The sequence below is a fragment of the Acipenser ruthenus genome, chromosome 28, assembly GCF_902713425.1.
Source record: "Acipenser ruthenus chromosome 28, fAciRut3.2 maternal haplotype, whole genome shotgun sequence".
NCBI lineage: Eukaryota > Metazoa > Chordata > Actinopteri > Acipenseriformes > Acipenseridae > Acipenser > Acipenser ruthenus.
In genome coordinates, this window is record NC_081216.1 from 20129408 (window position 1) to 20149834 (window position 20427).

The 20427-nt window shown below is 36.4% G+C and overlaps 2 protein-coding genes across 6 annotated transcripts in view; both read right to left on the minus strand.

Annotated features, from left to right (window-relative positions):
• Positions 1-422: 422 nt before the first annotated feature.
• LOC117434502 (forkhead box protein M1-like) lies at positions 423-6208 on the minus strand. Of its 3 annotated transcripts, none has more exons than XM_034057070.3 (9): positions 6112-6208; positions 5057-5443; positions 4866-4975; positions 4286-4459; positions 3524-3652; positions 3198-3263; positions 2954-2990; positions 2431-2600; positions 424-1820 (listed from the first exon to the last, which is right to left on the minus strand). In XM_034057070.3, the coding sequence occupies exons 2-9, from the start codon at positions 5085-5087 to the stop codon at positions 1089-1091; spliced, it is 1449 nt and encodes a 482-aa protein (XP_033912961.2). In that variant the 5' UTR covers positions 5088-5443; positions 6112-6208; the 3' UTR covers positions 424-1088. The 3 variants fall into 3 exon arrangements, with proteins under 3 accessions (XP_058859162.1, XP_033912961.2, XP_058859161.1); XM_059003178.1 differs by having other exon boundaries at positions 6108-6174; XM_059003179.1 differs by lacking the exon at positions 5057-5443 and having other exon boundaries at positions 423-1820; positions 6108-6199.
• A 162-nt stretch (positions 6209-6370) lies between these two features.
• Positions 6371-20427, minus strand: part of LOC117434756 (signal peptide, CUB and EGF-like domain-containing protein 2) — a 28286-nt gene continuing 14229 nt past the window's right edge. For 2 of the 3 annotated variants that reach the window (XM_059003176.1, XM_059003175.1), the window contains 12 exons: positions 20160-20276; positions 19755-19844; positions 19427-19549; positions 18474-18638; positions 17858-18061; positions 12559-12729; positions 11228-11395; positions 10616-10777; positions 9848-10045; positions 9340-9492; positions 9071-9150; positions 6371-8557 (listed from right to left, as the gene is read on the minus strand). In XM_059003176.1, the coding sequence (XP_058859159.1) occupies positions 8405-8557; positions 9071-9150; positions 9340-9492; positions 9848-10045; positions 10616-10777; positions 11228-11395; positions 12559-12729; positions 17858-18061; positions 18474-18638; positions 19427-19549; positions 19755-19844; positions 20160-20276 (1784 nt within the window). In that variant the 3' untranslated portion in view covers positions 6371-8404. The remainder of the gene's footprint in view (positions 8558-9070; positions 9151-9339; positions 9493-9847; positions 10046-10615; positions 10778-11227; positions 11396-12558; positions 12730-17857; positions 18062-18473; positions 18639-19426; positions 19550-19754; positions 19845-20159; positions 20277-20427) is intronic. The other variant, XM_059003177.1, reaches the window with a different exon arrangement.

The window sequence follows — 20427 nt, forward strand, 5'->3', positions numbered from 1 at the left end:
TCACATGTAATCCCCAATTTTTAGCAGGTTTCTAATTAAAGACAGGCCTGTGCCTTGCTATAGACAGCAGCAATTACCCACCAAGAAAGCACAGATCTGAGCACAGCAACATTGGCTTGGAAATAGCTCAGTGTTTTGACTATTCCAAATGGCTATGAAAGACAAGACTACATTCTTGTCCATAATAAATACATACAAAAATACAAATGGTCTTTGGTGAGCGCAACTTCTGACTTTAAGCAACACAAGCAGATCTACTTAAATATACTGTATATACATTTTCATTTTTATTATTTTAGATACTCAAAACACAATCAGCCAGCTGAGCCTGGAGAAAGTGTGTTCTCAAAACAGGCGGTGTGCTGCAGTAATGAGATGCTTTGACATTTATGTAGGCCAGATATGCAGGACAGTTTTCAAGGGCTACAGCATTAACAGCTTCGATGCATTAGCTTACATACAGTACATAGCTTGAAGTTAATTTTATGAGATCCAGAAATACTCTATTTATTATTATTATTTTTATTATTATTTATTTCTTAGCAGACGCCCTTATCCAGGGCGACTTACAATTGTTACAAGATATCACATTATTTTATACATTTAATTACATTATTTTTTACACATTATTTTTACATACAATTACCCATTTATACAGTTGGGTTTTTACTGGAGCAATCTGGGTAAAGTACCTTGCTCAAGGGTACAGCAGCAGTGTCCTCCACGGGGATTGAACCCACGACCCTCCGGTCAAGAGTCCAGAGCCCTAACCACTACTCCACACTGCTATACCTAGATTTAACAAAACAGAAAACACACACACAGCATGTCCACTTTTTTTGCCAAGTTGAATATTTATTTCCCCCAAGCAAACATTTATATCTTCACAAATACATATATATGTTTTTTATTAGAAATATATATAATTATTTTTACATTATGTCCCTTGCAAGCCATTTAGAGTGAAGACCTGCTACATACTGAATCATAGTAATACGACATGAATTCAATAAACAAACGTTTCTCCAAAATGATTGTTTACATATTAGAAATAAATACTGAACATAATTTCTTGATCCACAATACTGTCAATTATTTTCTGCAGTAAAAGCAGACCAGCTAACGTTGGCTAAGTCAGTTCCCTCTCCAATATCTGGGAGGGTAAAATTAGAAAAGACTCTTGGCAAGCTCTCATTCTGTTGATCAAATCCTGATCCCTCTGAAAGTCTGCCACTTTTAATAGGAGTAAAACCAAGGAAACTGAACTCTGTCAAATCTTTCTCACTATTATTATTGTCAAGGCTGGTCTTCACATTGTCACCAAGGGCTGAAAATCCGAGACTTGTATATAAACTCCCTGCACCGGGAGATTTAAATAAACTATCATCCAATAAACTGTCCGCAGATTTGGGAGGAGTCAGCCTGGTCTTCCACGAGGAAAGAATCCCACTTGGGGAAAGACAGTGAGATCCCCTGTATGGAGTCGAAGTGGCCAGGCCCACCAGATTCTTTTTTGTAGGGGTTTTAAAGGGAGAGGAAGTAAATCTCTCACAGTTTGTCTTCTGTTCTAAGGAGATGTCTTTATCAATTTCTAAGCCAGAGTCAGTGAACAGAACAACATTCTCCTGCAACTGCAAGTGAGGCTCTGCTAGCGTCTGGTGTTTCTGTTTCCGTTTCTGATGATGTCTGGGCTGATTAGATTGTTTCCATCGTTTAGCTATAATGGACTCGGGTGCAGCTGCAGTCTCATTTGAAGAGGCTTGTGTACTACACTCTCCAGAAGAATACATTCCAGGAACTGAGCTCCTCGATACAGGAAGCTGGAAAAAAGAACAAACAAAAGTACTTTAACAACAGCAACAACCCTCATGTACTCCTGGCCATTTAAAGGTTTAGTATACTAAGTTAACGTAAGAGTATGGGAGCTGCAGAAGAAAAAAAATAAAAATCACATCAAAAGGAACCTGCTTACACTTAGAAAACTGCTCAATAGCCAGGAAGGAAAACAATTACTTAAAAGCAAATTAGCAGCATTATGGTAATTGCTGAAAAATATTAAATTTGCAAGGTCCAAAATGAATGAGATTGGTGCATCTGGTATCTAACTGGCACATTTAGAGAACAGGGATGTTCTCTAAATTACCAATCCAATCTTTCTTTGGAGGAATAGAATTCATTTTGGCACAATAACGACATCTTTTAGTACATCAAAGTCACAAAACATACCATGACCTTTAAATAGACAACAGTTGCCATATAAATTATTCAGACCAAGATGGTGTACTAATAACCACTACACTTACAATATTAACGAGTACCGTCTACTGCTCATCTGTTACCAGTCAGAAGGCACCAGAATTTGAGAAGACCAACTCTGTGTATATTCCATTTTCAAGCTTCTGAGAAATCCAAACATGTGTAGTACATTACCTTTGGAGCGATTACTCTCTTCCTACTGGAAGCTTGAGTGATGGGTGGAGTAGGCAGTGGTACAGAAGATGGCTCACACATTACAGGAGGGGTTATGAAAATCTGAACAGGAATGAGGCGTGGAGCGATCCCTCTGGGAAGTAAGGCTTGCATTTTCTTTACAGAGCCAACTTATAAAACAAACAATGGATTTGTTTAGATATATTTGCTGTACATATATACACACACGGAAACACAAACACTGTTCAAGTTAATGGCACACATGCAGAAATAGTTATTTGGTGATTACCCCACTTAGTCCCCTTGCTTACTAATTGGTATCCTGGACATAGATTTGTCTGCATTTGAAATGTATGCAATTTAATGAGCAAACCTCACAAGTGCAAGGTGTTTGGAGAGCAGAACTGGAGGAGGGGCATTTCTTGCCCTAGTCAGATGCCTTACTCACTAAATCTATTGGTATCCCTGAATATAGCTTCTTGAGACCCCAGACACACTAACAGAACATTTACAGTAAGATTACCTTTATTCTGCGGTGGCACAATAGCAACTCCATTATTCTAAAATATAAAAAGTGAAACAGCATTTTTGCATCTTAAACAGGAGAGATATAAGGAGCTTGCTTTTATGCAAGTCAATTCTAGCTTAACTATTGAAAATGCAAAATTCAAGCCTATTATTGCAGTTCTCACTAGTTCCAGCACAGTCAATACTTTCAGCTGATTAATTTTAACACAATTCATAAAACATCGAATACAAAATCTTACCACATTAATCATCATGGGGAGGGCAGGGACATAGTTTAATTGGCCATGTAGCACCTGACCTAGATACTAAGAAGAGAATACATAGATTGAGAAAATAAATGCAACCCATACACATTATCAAAATTAAAGTTACCACTGTGGATATTGTGCATGTGGCCTAATGGTGGCTTCTTAATTATATGGAGAACATTATAAAAGTTGTTAACTCATTAAGAGGATCTGACAAAGATATATCATTATTTATATATCATCATTACTGTTTTATTGTGAATGCACTGTATAAGTACAGTTATACAAGCGCTGAAAGATCTAGCGTTCACACTTACATTTTGCTCATGAGACGGGCAGCTTTTGGTTTCAGGGTTGGATTTAATGGTCCAGTAGGCAGTTCTGCTATTTCTATCTGTCTGTCTTACAAAGATGTCCCGCATAGAAAGGCTGTGTCGGATTGAGTTCTACCAAAAACAAAGGTGGGTCAAAAAACAGAATACTGTAGTATTAAAAAGAAAAAAGTGAGCGAACAGCAGCAGGTACTTAAAGCCTCCTTGAACATTTCCTCTGTACAATTTGGCCCCCACCTACAGACATTTTGAATTAAGTGAATAGGCTTTTCTTTTTTCAATCCTACTGTCTCTGATTGTACATGCACTTCAAAAAAAACTATATTAAGCATTTCTCTCAAAAAAAGAGTCTAATACTAAAAAAAAAGAATACTTGATTAACCCATTAAAGGCCAAACGTTTTTTTCAACAGATTTTGAATAGAAACCCCAATTCCTCCAAAGAAAATGTTATTGTTTCGACTTTGAGGTGGGGTCTGGGTCAGACCAGTAGTCTTTAAAATATTCCTTTATATTGAGAGAATATAAATATTTGACTAAAGCTAGCCAATTGCAAATCATCAACATTTACACCACTAAACAATGCAAGAAAAAAAGTAAAGATGAAAAGGTTGAAAAACAGTTTAACAGGTTAAAAAAAATAATGTATTAAAAATAAAAAAGCTAACTTGTGATAGCAATATTCGGCAATTCAATAATTCAATTCCCAAATTTACAAAGTATTCTATTCTCCTATCAATATGTTTACCTTCCACCCAGGGTTGGCATCATATTTGTAGTATGGAAAATGCTCTTCTACCCAGGCATAGATCTGTTGAAGTGGCAACTGTTTTTCTGGTACACTGTTGATGGCAAGTTTGATCAATTCTGAATAGGAATATGGTGGGCGCTTAGTTGAGGGACATCTTGGAGGCTTCACAATCTAAAGCAAACAAGCATATTTGATGTATTATTCTTGCCATTTTCTATTCATAAGTGGTATGTATATTCTATTTAACATTCCATTAGAAGCCAACCTTTGCAATATGCCCAGGACAAGTAGTTTTTTTTAAAACATCCTACTGTAGCTATATTCAGAATCATATTAAGACTAGACAGAGTAGACTTGGATAAAGATCTGACAGTAAGCTGTTCTCCAGGACCCCCTTGAATAATTATTCATATTAAGTATTTAATTTAATTGTTTTAAATAACCTTACACAGTAGAAAAGCAATAACAATAAATATTATATATATATATAATTTGAAAAGGTGGTGTGCCAAAAGGTGCAAAATCAAAAAGAAAAAAAGGTAATGTAGGTGCACAAAGATGTGAATTCATTACTCACCTTCGTCTTTGTGGCCACCTTCTTTCCTTTATCTTGAGCTATGCCGTTACAAGAAAACCTTCCCAGCCAATTAATATTAGTCAGGCTGTCATCCAACTGCACGGCATTCTCTGCAAAAACAAACATATTTACATGCAACACATTAAGAAATTCTTTGGATATTGGAGAGATGCTAAAAGCCAGTAACTCACCATCACGGTCTTCATTGTCTTGTTTTTCCATAGTATCAGCGATAGTTTTTCTAACTTGTATACACCCCTACATGAGTTACCGATTTCAGACGACTGTGTAGACGTGAAATGATTTTGGAATATTAGCCTAGAGCAATCATTTTTTTGCATTCGCAATGACTGAAGGTGGCCAGTCAAGGTCCAAATGTGTATATAGTGTCTTTGATGTTTGTTAGCAATGCAACAAATGTACACACCAATGGCATTAAATATTTTAGAAAATGCCTGGGTAAATGTTATTCAAACCCCAAATATAATGTTGCAAATGAATAATAGTACAGTAATAGAAAATGATATTTATTTGCTATCCTTTCCAGAGGTATCTTCCTGTATGCGTGTTCAACGAATCTGTTACAAAAAAAAAAAAAAAAAAATGCTACAAATAAAGCATTTCAGATATATAAAAAGATAACTTTACTGCATCACTTAAATACAGTTTTTAATGCAAAACAGTCTACATTCATATTGGTATTTAAAATTCTACAAAAAATATAGCAGCCTGCTGTATTCGAAATCAGTTATTCGTAGTATTACAGGAAGATGCTCAAATTAGTTGCGTTAAATTGAGGGAGATGTTAGCGCCGAAAAGGTTTAGCATGCGATGGTGACAACAATCGATTTTGATTATCATAGGGTACCTTGTTAACATGCGTTCCAATGAAATCACCTTACAGACAGCTCATTAAATGCAGAAGTTTCAAGTAGACAAACCAACGGAAAACGCTCGTCAGTATCAATAAACAAAGTCAAGGTGTCATTATGTAGATAAGGCCTGGAAAACGATTTATGGTCCATTGCGTTAACTCAACTAATTTTGTTCTGCTTTCCAGTCTACCCAGACACAACGCACGTATGTAGAGGCTTGCATATTATTGAGTTTAAAAGTTGATTCTAGATAGTATTAATGCTGCATAAGTGTTCACATTGGAAAAGCTGTACACATCAAATGTTGCGCTTCATACAACCGTTAATATTTCCAGACAAAAAGAAATAATTAATTTTAGAAACTCACCCACCGTTTCATGCATTTTTTTTCTTAGTTACAACAACCGTTTTCGAAATATGAGTCTGTAATTCTGTCAGCCAATCATGCCCTAAATTTAAATCTCGCGATAGATGAACAGGCAAAGTTTCTGGGACATTAACAATCTGCTTGCGCCTCACAGTGGTCAGGAATGGGATGTTCGTTTGAAGGTTTGCCGAATTTTTGTGCGGTTATTACATTCACATTTTCTGTTCAAGATATGGTGGAAACATTTTGTGAAACACAGTACATTTTTTGTTTTCTGTTTTTTATTTAATATTTACAACACAGTCCTTTGCACATACAGAAATATAGTTTATATCCCTGGCAGTCTATGCTATGTTTATGAATCATTGATGACTTTGCATACCCAGGGGTCCACGTTATACTGAGCCTGCATCTCAAATATACCTTCATAGACTCAAGAGGATGTTTCCTATTATAATTAAAGACCCATCACACATCTGTACTAATTTACAGATCACATTATAAGTAACTACAATATTACAAAGTAACCTGCCAGCATGCTGGTCCACATGTATTCGCTTAATTAATTAGTATGATATGCAAATTTACCCATATAAAAAAAAACTGAGTACTACTGTATAATATACTATAATATTTTAAAGCCATGGAAATTATTAATCTCAAGCTAAAACAGCACAGCGTTAAGCCCTAAACACTGTTAGTCTTACCTAAACATATTTACATCTGCATTTACAAGTATCACCTCTATCGTGTTCTATTATTTCAATAATTCATAAACCTTAATCTTTGAATTAGTGTAACCCAGAGTTATTCAACTTCAGCATAAAGGAATCAGAGGACCCAACTCTTCCTTATTTTGACAAACTGTCATCAGCCTCCATAATAACTATGGGAAATACTGTATCATTCTGGTGCCATTGCCTTCTTCCTGTCATGATGTCAATTGCATCTTCATCATAATTCACAAGCACTCAATTTATTCCTATATTCTTTTTTCTTGGTTATGCACTTTATTGAACATGGCATCATTTTAAATGATAACATATGCTTATAAACACACCCCTTTAATATAAATAGGGGAATAGCTGTTTTTTTAGCATTAAATAATCTTTTCGATTGAGGAATACAAAAATAACATTATTTTCTTCTCTATCAGGAACTGTCTATTTAAAAACGAACATTTCTTGCGTAACAGGTTTTAGACGATCAACACATCAAGTGCAATGATAAAGAACAACATTTGGACACACAATCATTTATATGAGAATTGTACTGTATTTATGACCTTTGAGATTCCATGGTCTACAGCCATAGTTTAAATGTTATATAAGGGGAAAACCTGTAATCTGCTTTTAAATTTAAATCGCTATTTGAATGTGTAGAATGTTTTATGAGTAGCTAGGATACGGGTAGAAAAAAACGACTAATTTGACAGTCAGTTGAGGTAAAAACAGTCAAATAGGTCGCCTAAACACGACTTTAAAAACAATTCTGATGATGTATTTGATAATACCTGCTGCTTTACTTGTGAATAAACTACTTTGTAACCCTTTGCTGTTTGTTCTCTACATTTGAAAACTGCTTGCAATTTTGATGTTGTAAAATGTAAGTTATATGCTATTGGTTTGCAACCGCAACTGCACTTTACAATGACTTTACAATCACGTGACTTCAGATTCTGAGGTTCTGTCGCTTTCTATTCTATGGGTGGACTAGTCAGTGCTGTCTCTAAGCTAGAATAGGCACTTCTAAAACTCTACACATTCATTGACTTTAATTAGACTATTCTGAATATTTCTACTCCCATGGTGGGACATTATTCTATTACCTCATATAACACAGACTTCATAAATTGGACTTCACCTAGATGGAATCTAATCTAATGCCAGTGCATTTTATTCAAAACCAGACAGCCCATTTGTTTGAACATAGGCACTAAATCAGTTAAAATGTTTGTTTCTGCCATCGGACACAATTCCCTTTTTTTCCCCACATTTTGAAACAGAAAAGCATATCATATGAAAGAAGTATTCTGCAGTTAGCACAATTATTTTTTATACACATATATATATATATATATATATAATATAGTCCATGACATGTTGTCAGAAAGTCTTGTCTAGAGTAATAAATTCATCTCTCTTCTTCTGAGCATTCCTGTTCTCCCCAACATGATGCCAGTTATCAGATTCTGTCAGCTCCTTGTTGATTTATGACCATTTCAGCAACTTACTGTAACTGACTTTTTTTCTAAGAAGTTGCACAAAGAAAATTGTCCAGGTGCAAATAGTTTATAGCTACTTGTAAGGCCGCAGGAACCTGGAAACTTTGGAGCGCAGGAAGCGAATAAAAGACCTTGGAAACATTTCTCTTGACTCTTGCGCTGTGTATTTGAAGTAATTGTGAGGATGGGCCAGGACGTCAAACAGGGCCTTGATCAGCTTCTTGTCCTGGAAATCAGAAAACAAATTAAAATCCATACACAGACTTGTATTTCCATTATAAAATGTAATTCCAAATACATAAAGGTGACATTTGGTCGCAAGGTGAGTTCCAGAATTGGGCAGAAAATAGAGAATTCACTTTCCCCTTAAGACCACTGCAACCAGAAGCTGCAATTACGAAAACGAGCCACCGTTATCAAATCAACAACTATTACCATATTTGAGCACAAGGTGGCACTGTAAACTTACAGTCCCATTAGAGCTGGGTGTCCGGTTCTGGTGCTGGAGGTGTATTCCACACCCAGTTTAATCAGTAACATGTAATAAGTAAAATATGTTAATACTTTAGGGCCTGGAAGGAGGTTTCATTGAAGAATTTTGAACATGGTTGGAACAAAGAGAAGGAATAGAACGCTTAGCTTTTCTAAATAGCAGATATAATGGGATTAAGGCATGAACGTTGATTTGCTTTCGCATGTAAGGATGTTGTGTTCTGTTTCAGTTCTATACAGCACTGACCTTTAGTATTTCCTGGTGATTCTCTGATGCATACAATCTGCCATCTCGGACAATGTCTTCAATCAACTCTTGGTAGTCCTCTGTTGGCAGAAATCTTTCCTATTAGCATTTCTGGACAATTCACGCCTCATGACTTTTTATGCTAGTTCTTAAAACATTTTTTTAATATATATTATTAGCACATTTCTTAATGATAATAACACACTGAATGTCATATCAAATATATGCACGATATTCATCAACAGTTGTGACACGAGAACAACGCATACCATCGTAAGTGACGTAGGGTACTTGAAAGCCTTTCCCACTGTTGCCTTCATTTGATTTAAACTGAATCCACAATCTTTTCGACCTTGATGTGAAAGCTATCGGACGCTCGTATGTTTGGCAGGTTTCATATGTTGTTACAGAATTAGATGAAGCTATGAAGAAAAAAAAAACAGTATTTTCAAACACTAAACATGCTCACGAATGGCTGTAGTCATTCTTCTCTCAAATGTTCTAGAGTACGAGAACAACCCCTGGAGCTTGGTTTGTGTTTCAATATATTACATTTCATATGTATAAATATATACAAAAAACGCTTTAAAATAATAATAGTGTAATTACAGTGCGTACAAATCCCCCAAAATGTAAAGGGGAAGCAATAGCACATAAAAGAACAGCCAATTTTATAGATTTTTTTTTTTATTATTATGTATGTATAATGGAGAGCCAGCCCTTATTTCACAAACTAAATTCAGTGACACCTCTCTCATCCATATCAGTTATACTCACAGCTTTTCCTCATGACTAAATAGTCTCCACATTCGTCTTCGATGGGCAGGAATATCTCAGGGACTACAATGAGAATCCGTCGCTTTGAAGGTGGGTTAATATTCCAGGTGCATTCAGTGTTTGCTGGGTAGTCTCCTGGGTAATTCGGGGACTCAATAAATCCAGTAAAGTCTCCGAGTTCCCCTCCACAGTGTCTATCTGGAAAACAACAGAAAACCGTGTGTGTCATCGAATCACAACATCTAAATCTTTTTTTTTTTGTGTAAGGAAAAATAAAACCTACAAGAAAACCAGCGAAGATGGATTACCAGAGGTTTTGTCTCTTAAAATTATCTCTGAAAGATTTTAAAGTATATGTGCACTAGAAATCGTTAATTGTTTAATAATCTTAACCCATTAAGCACCAAATACATTTTTCTTTGAAAAAATCAGAACACAAGCTGTACTTATGTAATTTGATGCATTCTAAATCGATATTCAGTCAAGTTAGATGTGCCTGTAATCAGACCAGGGCAATTTTACACATAGAAAATTGAGCTTTATCATCACCATGGGTCAGAAAACATCTAGAAATGTATCATTTTTAGGCTCAGTTTCTTATTTTATATTGAGGATGCAACTAGATGTTTGGATTTATTTGGATTTATTTATGAACATGATCCCATTCTGCGATGTATGCCTTTGTTGATAACAGTTTTTTTATTTCCATAGGGCAGAAATAGGGCAGTGATGTTGCTTATATAGAAACCACTAGACATGCCTACTTACTTTTACACTGAGTTACATTTGTTGAGCCATCAAAATCAGTTGTTGTATTTCCTGGACATGCCACACAGTAGTTCTGTCCAAACTCTGGCTGGTATGTCCCCACTCGACAGCGAATGCATCTGTGTGTTGTGGTGTCGTAAAAATGCCCAGGGGAACACTGAACTGTAAAAAATGAAACCGCACTTGTGAATGGCAAAATTGCTTTTTACTAAGCATTTACTGTACTTTACCAAAGCCATGGTATCTAGAGTGCATTTTTATAGGGGTACTGATGGGGTCATTTATGTTAGTTATTTTGCGAAACTGTGTCAGAAAATGTATATGCATAAGATTGTATACAACAGCCTCTCTGTGGGAGAAAGTGCAACCAGTTAGTAAATCTTCCACAAATACTAAAGTTTAAATACAATGCCTTCACTCTACATACCTGTGTTTACACCCAGGCCTGCTATATTGACTCCCTTATTAATTTCACAAGATTTAACAAAAATGCATAAAAAGATGTTTGAAATTTAATTAACTTAAAAAGGATCCACTCACAGTTCAGTCATTAACAACACATTATTTCTAAAAAGCCTGTGTCCAGTACTGTTGCATTAAAAACAATCAAACCTTTTGTTTCACAATCCTGGAACGTCACTGCTCCGCTGTGCTTGGTTATAAGGTTTCCCCCACAGGAGAAGCAGGTGGTACGCCCTGCTTCGGGCTGGTAGGACCCTAGCTGACAGGACTGGCAGGGTTTAAAACCATCGGAAGAGAATTCACCTGGCTGGCACTGACCTGAGGGAGAAAGACAGAGGACTGTCACTTTGAAAGTCTATACCACCTTTTGAGTAAACGGTTATTTCATCGTATATACATGTTCAGCAAGTATGTTAAAAACACACACTGCATATTCTGTGCTACAGCTAAGAAAAACTAGATACACAGTATGTAAAAATGTGACATACATTAGTACAGAAACACATGCAGTCACCTCTGAAAAGGGTTAATAAGGTGTTGAGTTCATGTTTTACTATTGCACTAATTTTAAATATTGTACTAATTTCAAGTACACTATTAAATTACAGTAGTGTACAATGCATCCAAAATGCTCATAATACAGTATATTTCGGTTGAATGTTTAGTAGAATTTAGAATTTTTTTTTGTCATATTTAACAGTAGAAAACACAGGAAAGGGTGAGCAAGAACAAATAGAGTCAAAGCAGATACTGAAAGATTAACAGCTGCCGTCATTCTTTTTCAAGAAACTTTCATACATCTTTACAGTTTTGTGCAAAAAGGGACTAAAGGCACACTATCTCAACAGAGACAATGAATCACCCGGACGTGTCGGTGGTAATCCAAGCAATATTTATCACCCTGTTAGGGATGAGTTTCAGCATATGAGTTTCACCTGTTCACAGTGAGAAAAGTAACTGCTTTCATGCAACTTAACCTAATGGACAACAACCAGAAGCCAGGTCAGACACTGTTTGAGCTGTCTAGAGTTCTGAAATGATGGCTGTACTGACGGGTCAGTCTGAATTATTGCCTACAGACTCTTTTTGACAGGTATTCCGTCAGTCATTCTTTGAAGTTTTTCTGTTTGGTGTACCATAACAAAGGAAGTAATAGATTTAAGATATATGTGGGACAGGTAAATTGTGGGCTAAAATAAGTATTTACAAAAGAGAGAGACTAATTAGTCCTCCTGAAGGTTTATGGTAAAATGGTGACATCACAAATGCAACGCCCCATTGCACAGGTACTTCAAACTCAGGTTGTAAAATTGTTGAGCATAAGATACTGAGTTTGTTGTGTGTGATGCTGAACTCAAAAGATCCAGAAGATACTAAATCGATTTTAAGTGGCTTTATTTTGTTTTCAGTCAGGAACGCAATGGTTTTCATTCATACAGTACATATTACATTTTTAAACAGTCTTCTGGAAAGTGCCTTACTTCCACATTCTGAAATGTTCCGAGCCCCGGCTGTTCTTGGGCTCCCCAGACTCTCAGGCCCCGGGCAGGCCTCGCAGGAGAGCTGCCCCTCCTCGTCTTGGTACGTGCCAGCTGGGCAGAGTGCACACCTTCCCTGCTCTCCGTCGTAGTACGTTCCGGCACTACAGCTAACTAGCAACAGAAAAGAGACTCCTGTCACCCCAGTAGACAGACGAGAGACCCATCCTTCAAAGCTGAAGAGCTCATTTATAAGCCTTGCAATAACTTGTTGAAAGGCATACAAATCGACCTGCTGCAGCTATGTAAAAAATGCTGAAAGATAACCAGACAAAGCCTTTCAAGGCGCCTTTACACTTAACTTCAAACAGGTTTCTAGTCTGTTACACTTAAATAATCAAAAACATATTTCACTTCTGAACAGCAGCAAATGTCGTCTGAAGTAACCACTTCAATTAAAGGAGTAAACTATTAGCTAAACATAAAAATTGAACTTGCTTAAATTACATGAATATATATACAGCAAAAAAAAAAACAGCATAGGCCTACTCTTTAAAAGTTGGAGTCAGGAATTGCTAGTTTTAAACTTAAGAAACGTAATTGTCTAGTAATAAAACGCTTTGACGTGTGTCTTTTTCAAAGTCTGAAAGATACTTGTCGAAGGCTAGACTACTAGCAGTGTTTTTAGTTTTCCTCAGAATTATGATTGAGTGTTTAACAATGCATCAAGTATAGCTGATGCTGCTTCACATTTAGATACTAATGGTTATCGTTAATCATCCAGGTTTCAATCTACTGTATCTAAGTATTTTTAATTGCTGTGGGAGTTACCAAATTACCTGTATAAAACTACCAAGGAAAGGCAAACTAACTATTCTTATTTAGTCTTGTTCAGTTAATTGAATTAAACTATTGTTTAACTTGATCACAGATGACAAGGGTATTCTGAATATCTCCTCCTGTCACTGTGTGTATAATTCTACCATATTAAGTTCCTATCTATAGCTATACTTTAATGCTTGTACCCATACAGTTCACAGAAACAGTTTTAAAAATTCACTTCCAATGGAATTTTGAATTTTAAAAAAAATGCACCAAGAAAATCACTGAAAAGTGAAATCTACTGCACCCAATCCTCAGTAATCTGTTGTTTTGCTAAAAACACATGGGAATGCGTTGAGGCAGACAAAGGGTTATTTGTGCTTCAGCAATTTGCTTCATTTACCTCGGATGAAAGAATATGCAATTCTCACAAGAGGAGTTCATTTATTTATTTTTTGTTTTTTTAGCTTTTGTTTATTCTCAATGACCATTAACAGCCATCACCTTATTGTCTCCTACTGCTTCTATTTGACAAAAAAAAAAAACTTGGAGCTTTTCTAATGCAAAAAAAATAGAATCTATAGAGTTCTTGAATTGATGGCTACAAAGAGATTTAAAGGACCTTTCACCTCTTTTCAACACTTCAGCTACTGCCTATTTGATGACATGGACAAACACTATGGCATCACAGTGGTAAGCAGTTGAACCCAATAAAAAGGGTCAGGTTGCTGCTTCTCCTCATTTTCCTAATCAGAATCACCTCTAGACTTCTCAAGGAAAATCGCAAACAGCTGATGCAAATTGATTCCCATGGTGTCATTGAAGTCACTTCTTCTGAGCAGTTCACAGGCTGGGGTCATGCTGTGTAGCCATGTGTGCAAGGGATTTAGCTCTTAAATAGCATGATTGTATAAACAGCAGTTAAAACGTCTCCCATACAAAAACACACAACTATTTTCACTGCAGTTGTGTCAAATTAGAGATCTAGCAAGCGGTATTAAAATCGGCAACTCTGTTAATGATGAACATTTATCAGAGTACCTATGGCTGGACTCTGCTCAGAGTGTGTTTGTATAGATCTGAACAAATCATGTTTTATTTAAATTGTACGTACTCTTGGAAATTTAGCAACCAATGAAGGTATTTGGCTAAAATACCTGTATGCACATGCTACACATTTTAAATACATGACTAGGTGGATGCTGTCATATTTTTACAACATAAATTGGGTTCATATAACTTGAACAGCTTTTGGAGCTTTTGAATAGGGTCCTATGCTGTCTTTAACATTCTAAGGAAATTATTTTTTAATGAATAATTTTACCAGTAAAGATGAGATCAGCTGCTGTGTTTAGTATAGAAGCCAATGTCCCAATTATCAGTACATTTTGAAAAATCTATCTTTTATATAACGTAATAATTGTATTCATTGATAGATCAGCCTTACTCTCAGACTACATTTTAACTATGGCAGCACTATCCTTATATAGCGACACCAAATAACCCAAACTATCTTCACTGTGTGCATTTATTTAATACTAACACTCCATAAAATGCCCAAAACTATGAGTTATATATATTTTTTTAAAGCTGCTTTAAACGCTGTGACATAATTAAATGACATTGTTAATCCTGGGGTATGCTATCATTTTATATCTGTAATATTTATCTCTACAAATAACAGTCAATGCAAAGTATGTGATACAAAATACAATTCAGTTCATTAAAAAAAAAAAATGAATCCAAAGCACAGCTATCAAGACATCATCTAGCCTCGCATTCATCACATCAAAGCTAAAACCACAGGAAAGAATGACCAAGGAAATCGAAAGCAAACACTTGAGAGATAAATCACTGCTTTAAATGACACTCCAGTATACACTGCGTTGACAAGGGACGTATTCCTGAAAAAACTGAGAGCAGCCCGACATGTTTCAGGGTCCTATGGGCTCGATTTAAAGCTATTTATTCCATATCGTCATTTGTGTAGGAAAGAAAAAAGCGCCAAAAAGCACCAATTCCAATTCTAAAAGAGATAGGAACTGACTTGAACTACTCACTAGCCCTCCCATTAAATAGCGCTGTTGTTTTCTTTTTCAGATCTTTATTGGGTGCATTTTTACTTCATTACATCTTTTGCTGATGACGATTTGCAGTTAAAATCTAGCCCAGTATCTTTTAGTGTCTGTTCTTTATTTAAATATATGAGAAAGACATTCTTTGTGGTGCTGTATTTCTTGTATGTGTGGACCGGCACGACTTCACACAAATTCTTCCATCGGAAAATATTTTTTGTATTTCAGTCCTATTTGTTTTTTAATATTTACTAAACATAACCATTAAAATATTCACATAAAATAAAATAGAAAACTTGAACAATCTTTATATATATATATATATATATATATATATATATATATATATATATATATATATATATATATATCTCAATTTGATATTATTCACTTATTAAAACTATTTTTAACTGGCTTTTGACAAGGTGCTGACAGCTCCAAGGATGAAGTCCTCTGTCTGCTGGCTTAAGTGCTCAGATCTTAAGTAATAACAATCAGCTTTTAGAGGAATTCAGTCCCATGATTCTCTAGCCCAGGGCCTCGTTTCTCAGTAAAGACAGCCAATTGTTGCAGTTCGAGGGTTAGCTTTGTGGGGAGGACAATAGTCCACTACGGGTCTGAACTGCAGATTTCTTTAAATTGTGGCCAAAGTCAGGTTCAAACTTGGGTCTTTGGGGTTAAAGACAGGGCTATAGACAATGAGGTTGCCTGGACCCACGCTGTTCGGTTTGAAACAGTTCTGATTCCTAGTTTTACAGCTCACTCAATAAAGCATGGAACTGCCCAAACAGAAATGCAAAGAAAGACGCAGAGAGAAGCTGAAGACTTAAGAAACATCTCAGAAAATCATAACTGTTAAGGAAAACTAAGAATATATTTTTGCATTATAAAGACAAAAAAAAAACATTTCTAATGATATAATCAGAAGAACCTATGCAATTCAAATCCAGTTATTGCTTTAATCAGAGCATTTATCTGTTGATGTTTTTAAAGGAAATGTAAAAGAAACATTTATTTATGTTTTGATGAATACGCTTTTGAACACAGCCACCCTCATGTGTTTTTTTGTTTTTTTTTTAGCAATCTAGTTTATCACAGGCAATATACATGTATGATAGGAGTAATCAAGACACCACAACCAGATCAACTGGGGTATATTATAATGCTGAATAAGTTATCACAAGCTTCAATGACTATCTTCAATGTCATGGCCCTCAAACAAGTGTGAATCAAAGATTATCAGAAAGTAATAAAATACTAAACAGAAATAAATGAACAACTGAACTGTTCCTGCCTGCAACTAAGACCTTGTCCGTTTTTGGAAAATGTGTGTTTGCCTTTTACACTTGCTTCAAAATGGGTCTCCCGAGTTTACATAATGAACGGTCCTGTTGTAAAGACAAATGGGCCTTCAAGGAAATCAGAAAGACAAAAATGGCAACGTTAAAACAAACACATCTTAACCGGTTTTAAGTGTTGCAATGGACTGCTTCTTTAAAGCCCTCACTTCTCCAGACGTGGTTATAACAGTATAAAGGAGGTGTAGTGTGTCAAACAGTAAGCTCTCTAAATCCGACAGGCTCAAATAAATGGTTACAAGCCACGTTCAGCAGTGTGCGCCCCGGGGCATGAATTACCTGTCTGTCACGGTTGTTTGGCATGAATTTAGATAACATCTGAACCATAGCTTTGAACCTTTGCCCTGCTAAAACGTGAATCAAAAGTAATGTACGTGTACAAAGCCAACAGGACAACTGTGATCAGAAAGATCTTTGAAAAGGAAGTGACAAACGAAAACATTCACAATTGCTGCAAGGGATGAACATAAACAAAATTATAGTTTGAATTGGAATACCCAAATCTGCTTTCCAGCTTATCTTGTTTTCACTAACTTTGCAGACGGGGGCTTGTGAATAGATCAGATGTGTATTAACTACAGCGTTGTTTGTTCATGTTCTCGCAGGAGTATCAGGTTCAGACCGAGAATGTTTCATACAGATGTTGAAAAGGCAGTTCATGTAGGCACATTATTATTATTATTATTATTATTATTATTATTATTATTATTATTATTATTATTATTACTATCATAACGACAGAACAGAATATGATTTTTTTATGAACATGAATCTCAGTTGAATAATAAACAAAAATGAATTTTGGTCCCTGACAGATTATAGTCACTAAGAAATACTACTGTTGCAACATTGCAGAATACTTTATACTGACATTGAAAACCAGCACCACATGCATTGTATTCATGACATGTTAGTTGATTCTGTAGGATTGTGCTCAGAGTTTACTATGGTGGTATGAATGCTACATTGTGTCCAATTCAAAGAAACAATTACCCAATTATCTTGCAGTTCTTCCAGAAGTGAACAGTGAATCACTGACTGACTTACTGCATGTGTTGTCCCAGAGTACTTGTCCAGTGCCACAGTGCTCCGACGAATCCAGAGATTTGGTATTCTTCTTCGGCAGCTCGTATTCAGTGCCCCCGAAGCGCATGTGGAACTGCTCCCTGTTGATAGACTTTCTCAGAGTGCGGATAGTTTTGCGTAGTCTTTTCTCGGACCGCTTACGCACGCATGCCAAGTCGCAAGATTCTGTCGAGAAAAGCACTTGATACAAAAAGCTGCATTGACTACAAGACACCTAACAGACAGAGGTGTGACCAAGGTAGCCTCGTCTTAATCCTTGAAACCAGGCACATTCATTCATCTACTGGCAGATAGTCAAAGACTACCGAATGGACCCTTCTGCAGTAGACTGTGATGGACCTGTGGTGCACCCATGGGACACTGGACACAAGTCCCTGCTTACACTTTTATCAACGCAAGCCACACCAACCCCCCCCCCCCCCCCCCCCCACACACCATGACTACAACAGTAAAACAGGAGATACTTTTTTTTGCACTGAGAAGGAAGGGAAAAGGATGAGCAAGAAAGAACAAATGATGCTTACATGCTACGAGAGACAAAAGCAAGCAGCACCTCTCTCAAATCCGTTAAACCAACCTGTTACCTCCTGCAGGTTCATTTCAAACTCAAATTGGGCAGTAATCGACGAGCCCTCGTCCTCGCCTGTCTTCCGTCCATGCCGGCTGCGTATTTTCCTTGCTGAGATACATCTCAGGCTTAAAAAGCTGAACTGGGTGTTCTCCGTATAAGGGTTCTTTTTGTCTGTGTGGGCGTAAAAATAAAAATTTCAAAACCAGCAAAACTTGGTTAGATGTGGGAAAAAAAAAACTACATACTGCAACTAAAATCACCTCACCTTTAAGGTGTTAGTGTTAACAATTTAATGGGATTTTATAATGAATACTAGTATTGCTTTACTATTTTTTAATATTGTTTCTCTAAAAGTGTGGTGCCTTAAAGGTATAGTGCCAATTTTAAAATAGATTTGATGTATTTAAGGTTGTTACCTTAAAAGACAAATAAACTGTTTCCTTGTAACAATACAAGATTCAAAATACATTTCTCTGCATTAGACCATCCATCCACTTTGTATATAAGTAGGGAACGAATCCCAACAACAGAGGCAAAATAAATCATTTTTCTATGGCAATTTAAATTCTACTTCTAACTTTTTGCTGACAGCAGCTTTGAAAGTAATGCTAAGAGACTGCGAAGAATTTCTTTTTTTGTTGTTGTTTGTTTAAAGATAACATTCAGCATGATGTAAGGACAATGCCTGATCTTCTGAGAGAACAATAATCCATCTATTAGAAGTTAATGTGATTGATGGTTGGGTAGGGCTTTGGTGAAAGCCACGTCATGGTTAATTTCAATTTGTAATGTAGCAGCCGCACAATGTGCAGTGTTGAGATGTCAGAAACGTTCTTTATTCACTAGGTTTCACAGAGACTTGTCATTTCCAGCTGATCTTCAGAAGGCGCTCTCGGTTCTGTTCTGGTAATGCACTTAAGACTGTGTTAATGGGTAAATTGTTGTAACTTCTTTTGTACCTGAAAGAGCTAGCTTTAGACCTTCTTTAAGCTTCTCTTGGCTTCTTTTCAAATTGCATTTCCCTGCACTTGATTTAAATGTTGCTGTTGTCTTTATCCGTGGTGTGTTACCAGAATCCATCCCTGGAAAAGAATATAGGAAAACATTTGGAATAAACTGACTGCTGCAATGCTTCTGTCAAATAATACACAATATATATAAGACTACTTTTGTGATGATCAAAAGTCTATAGTTTTTGTTGTATCAAATACGCAAAAGATCACATGAAAAATAATTCTAAGATCACATATGAAAATAATGATATACTCATGTAATTTGTATACTTGCCAAAGCAATTAGAGGTATTTTTGCTTCTGAGCCCATTACTGGAGCAATGGTAAGGCGTCCCACAGGTCACAGTGTATGAATCTTCAAACCCTGACAAACAGATCACAATGCGGAGTGATAAACGTAGCTTTATCCAAACAACTGTATGAAGGATGAGGCTTTTTTTTTACAGGGACACACAACACCTTGTATGTAACTCTGTTCTTGTTGTGCAAAAGGTTAGTTACCATACAAGCTTCTAGGGTTATCAAGAGCACCGCTATCAGTCAGTTAAACACTGCAAACATTTTCATTATTACAGTGATCAAAGTGTTTTTTTTAGAGTGCAGTTTAATTGCAGTCTTTATAACATGTTGCTGCTGATTGTTCCAGTATACAGTGGAAACGTGGTGCTGTAACTCTTACCAGTCAGGATGTGCACATGCGATTGGCATGTCAGAAAACAGCAGTCGCTCCCTTCCAGTTTACTGCAGTTTAGCATGGCTTTAGAAGGCCTTTTAGCCACTGGCAGACCCTCTGCTTCTAAACGGGATTAAAAACACAACAAACTCATGGGGAATAGCACTTTTTCACATCGCGGTGGAAAGAGCAGCAGAGAGGTAAGCTTTAGAAACCCTCCACCGCAGTGCTGACAGGAGCACCCAGGCCACATGTCTTGAGCAGTTAAATGGGG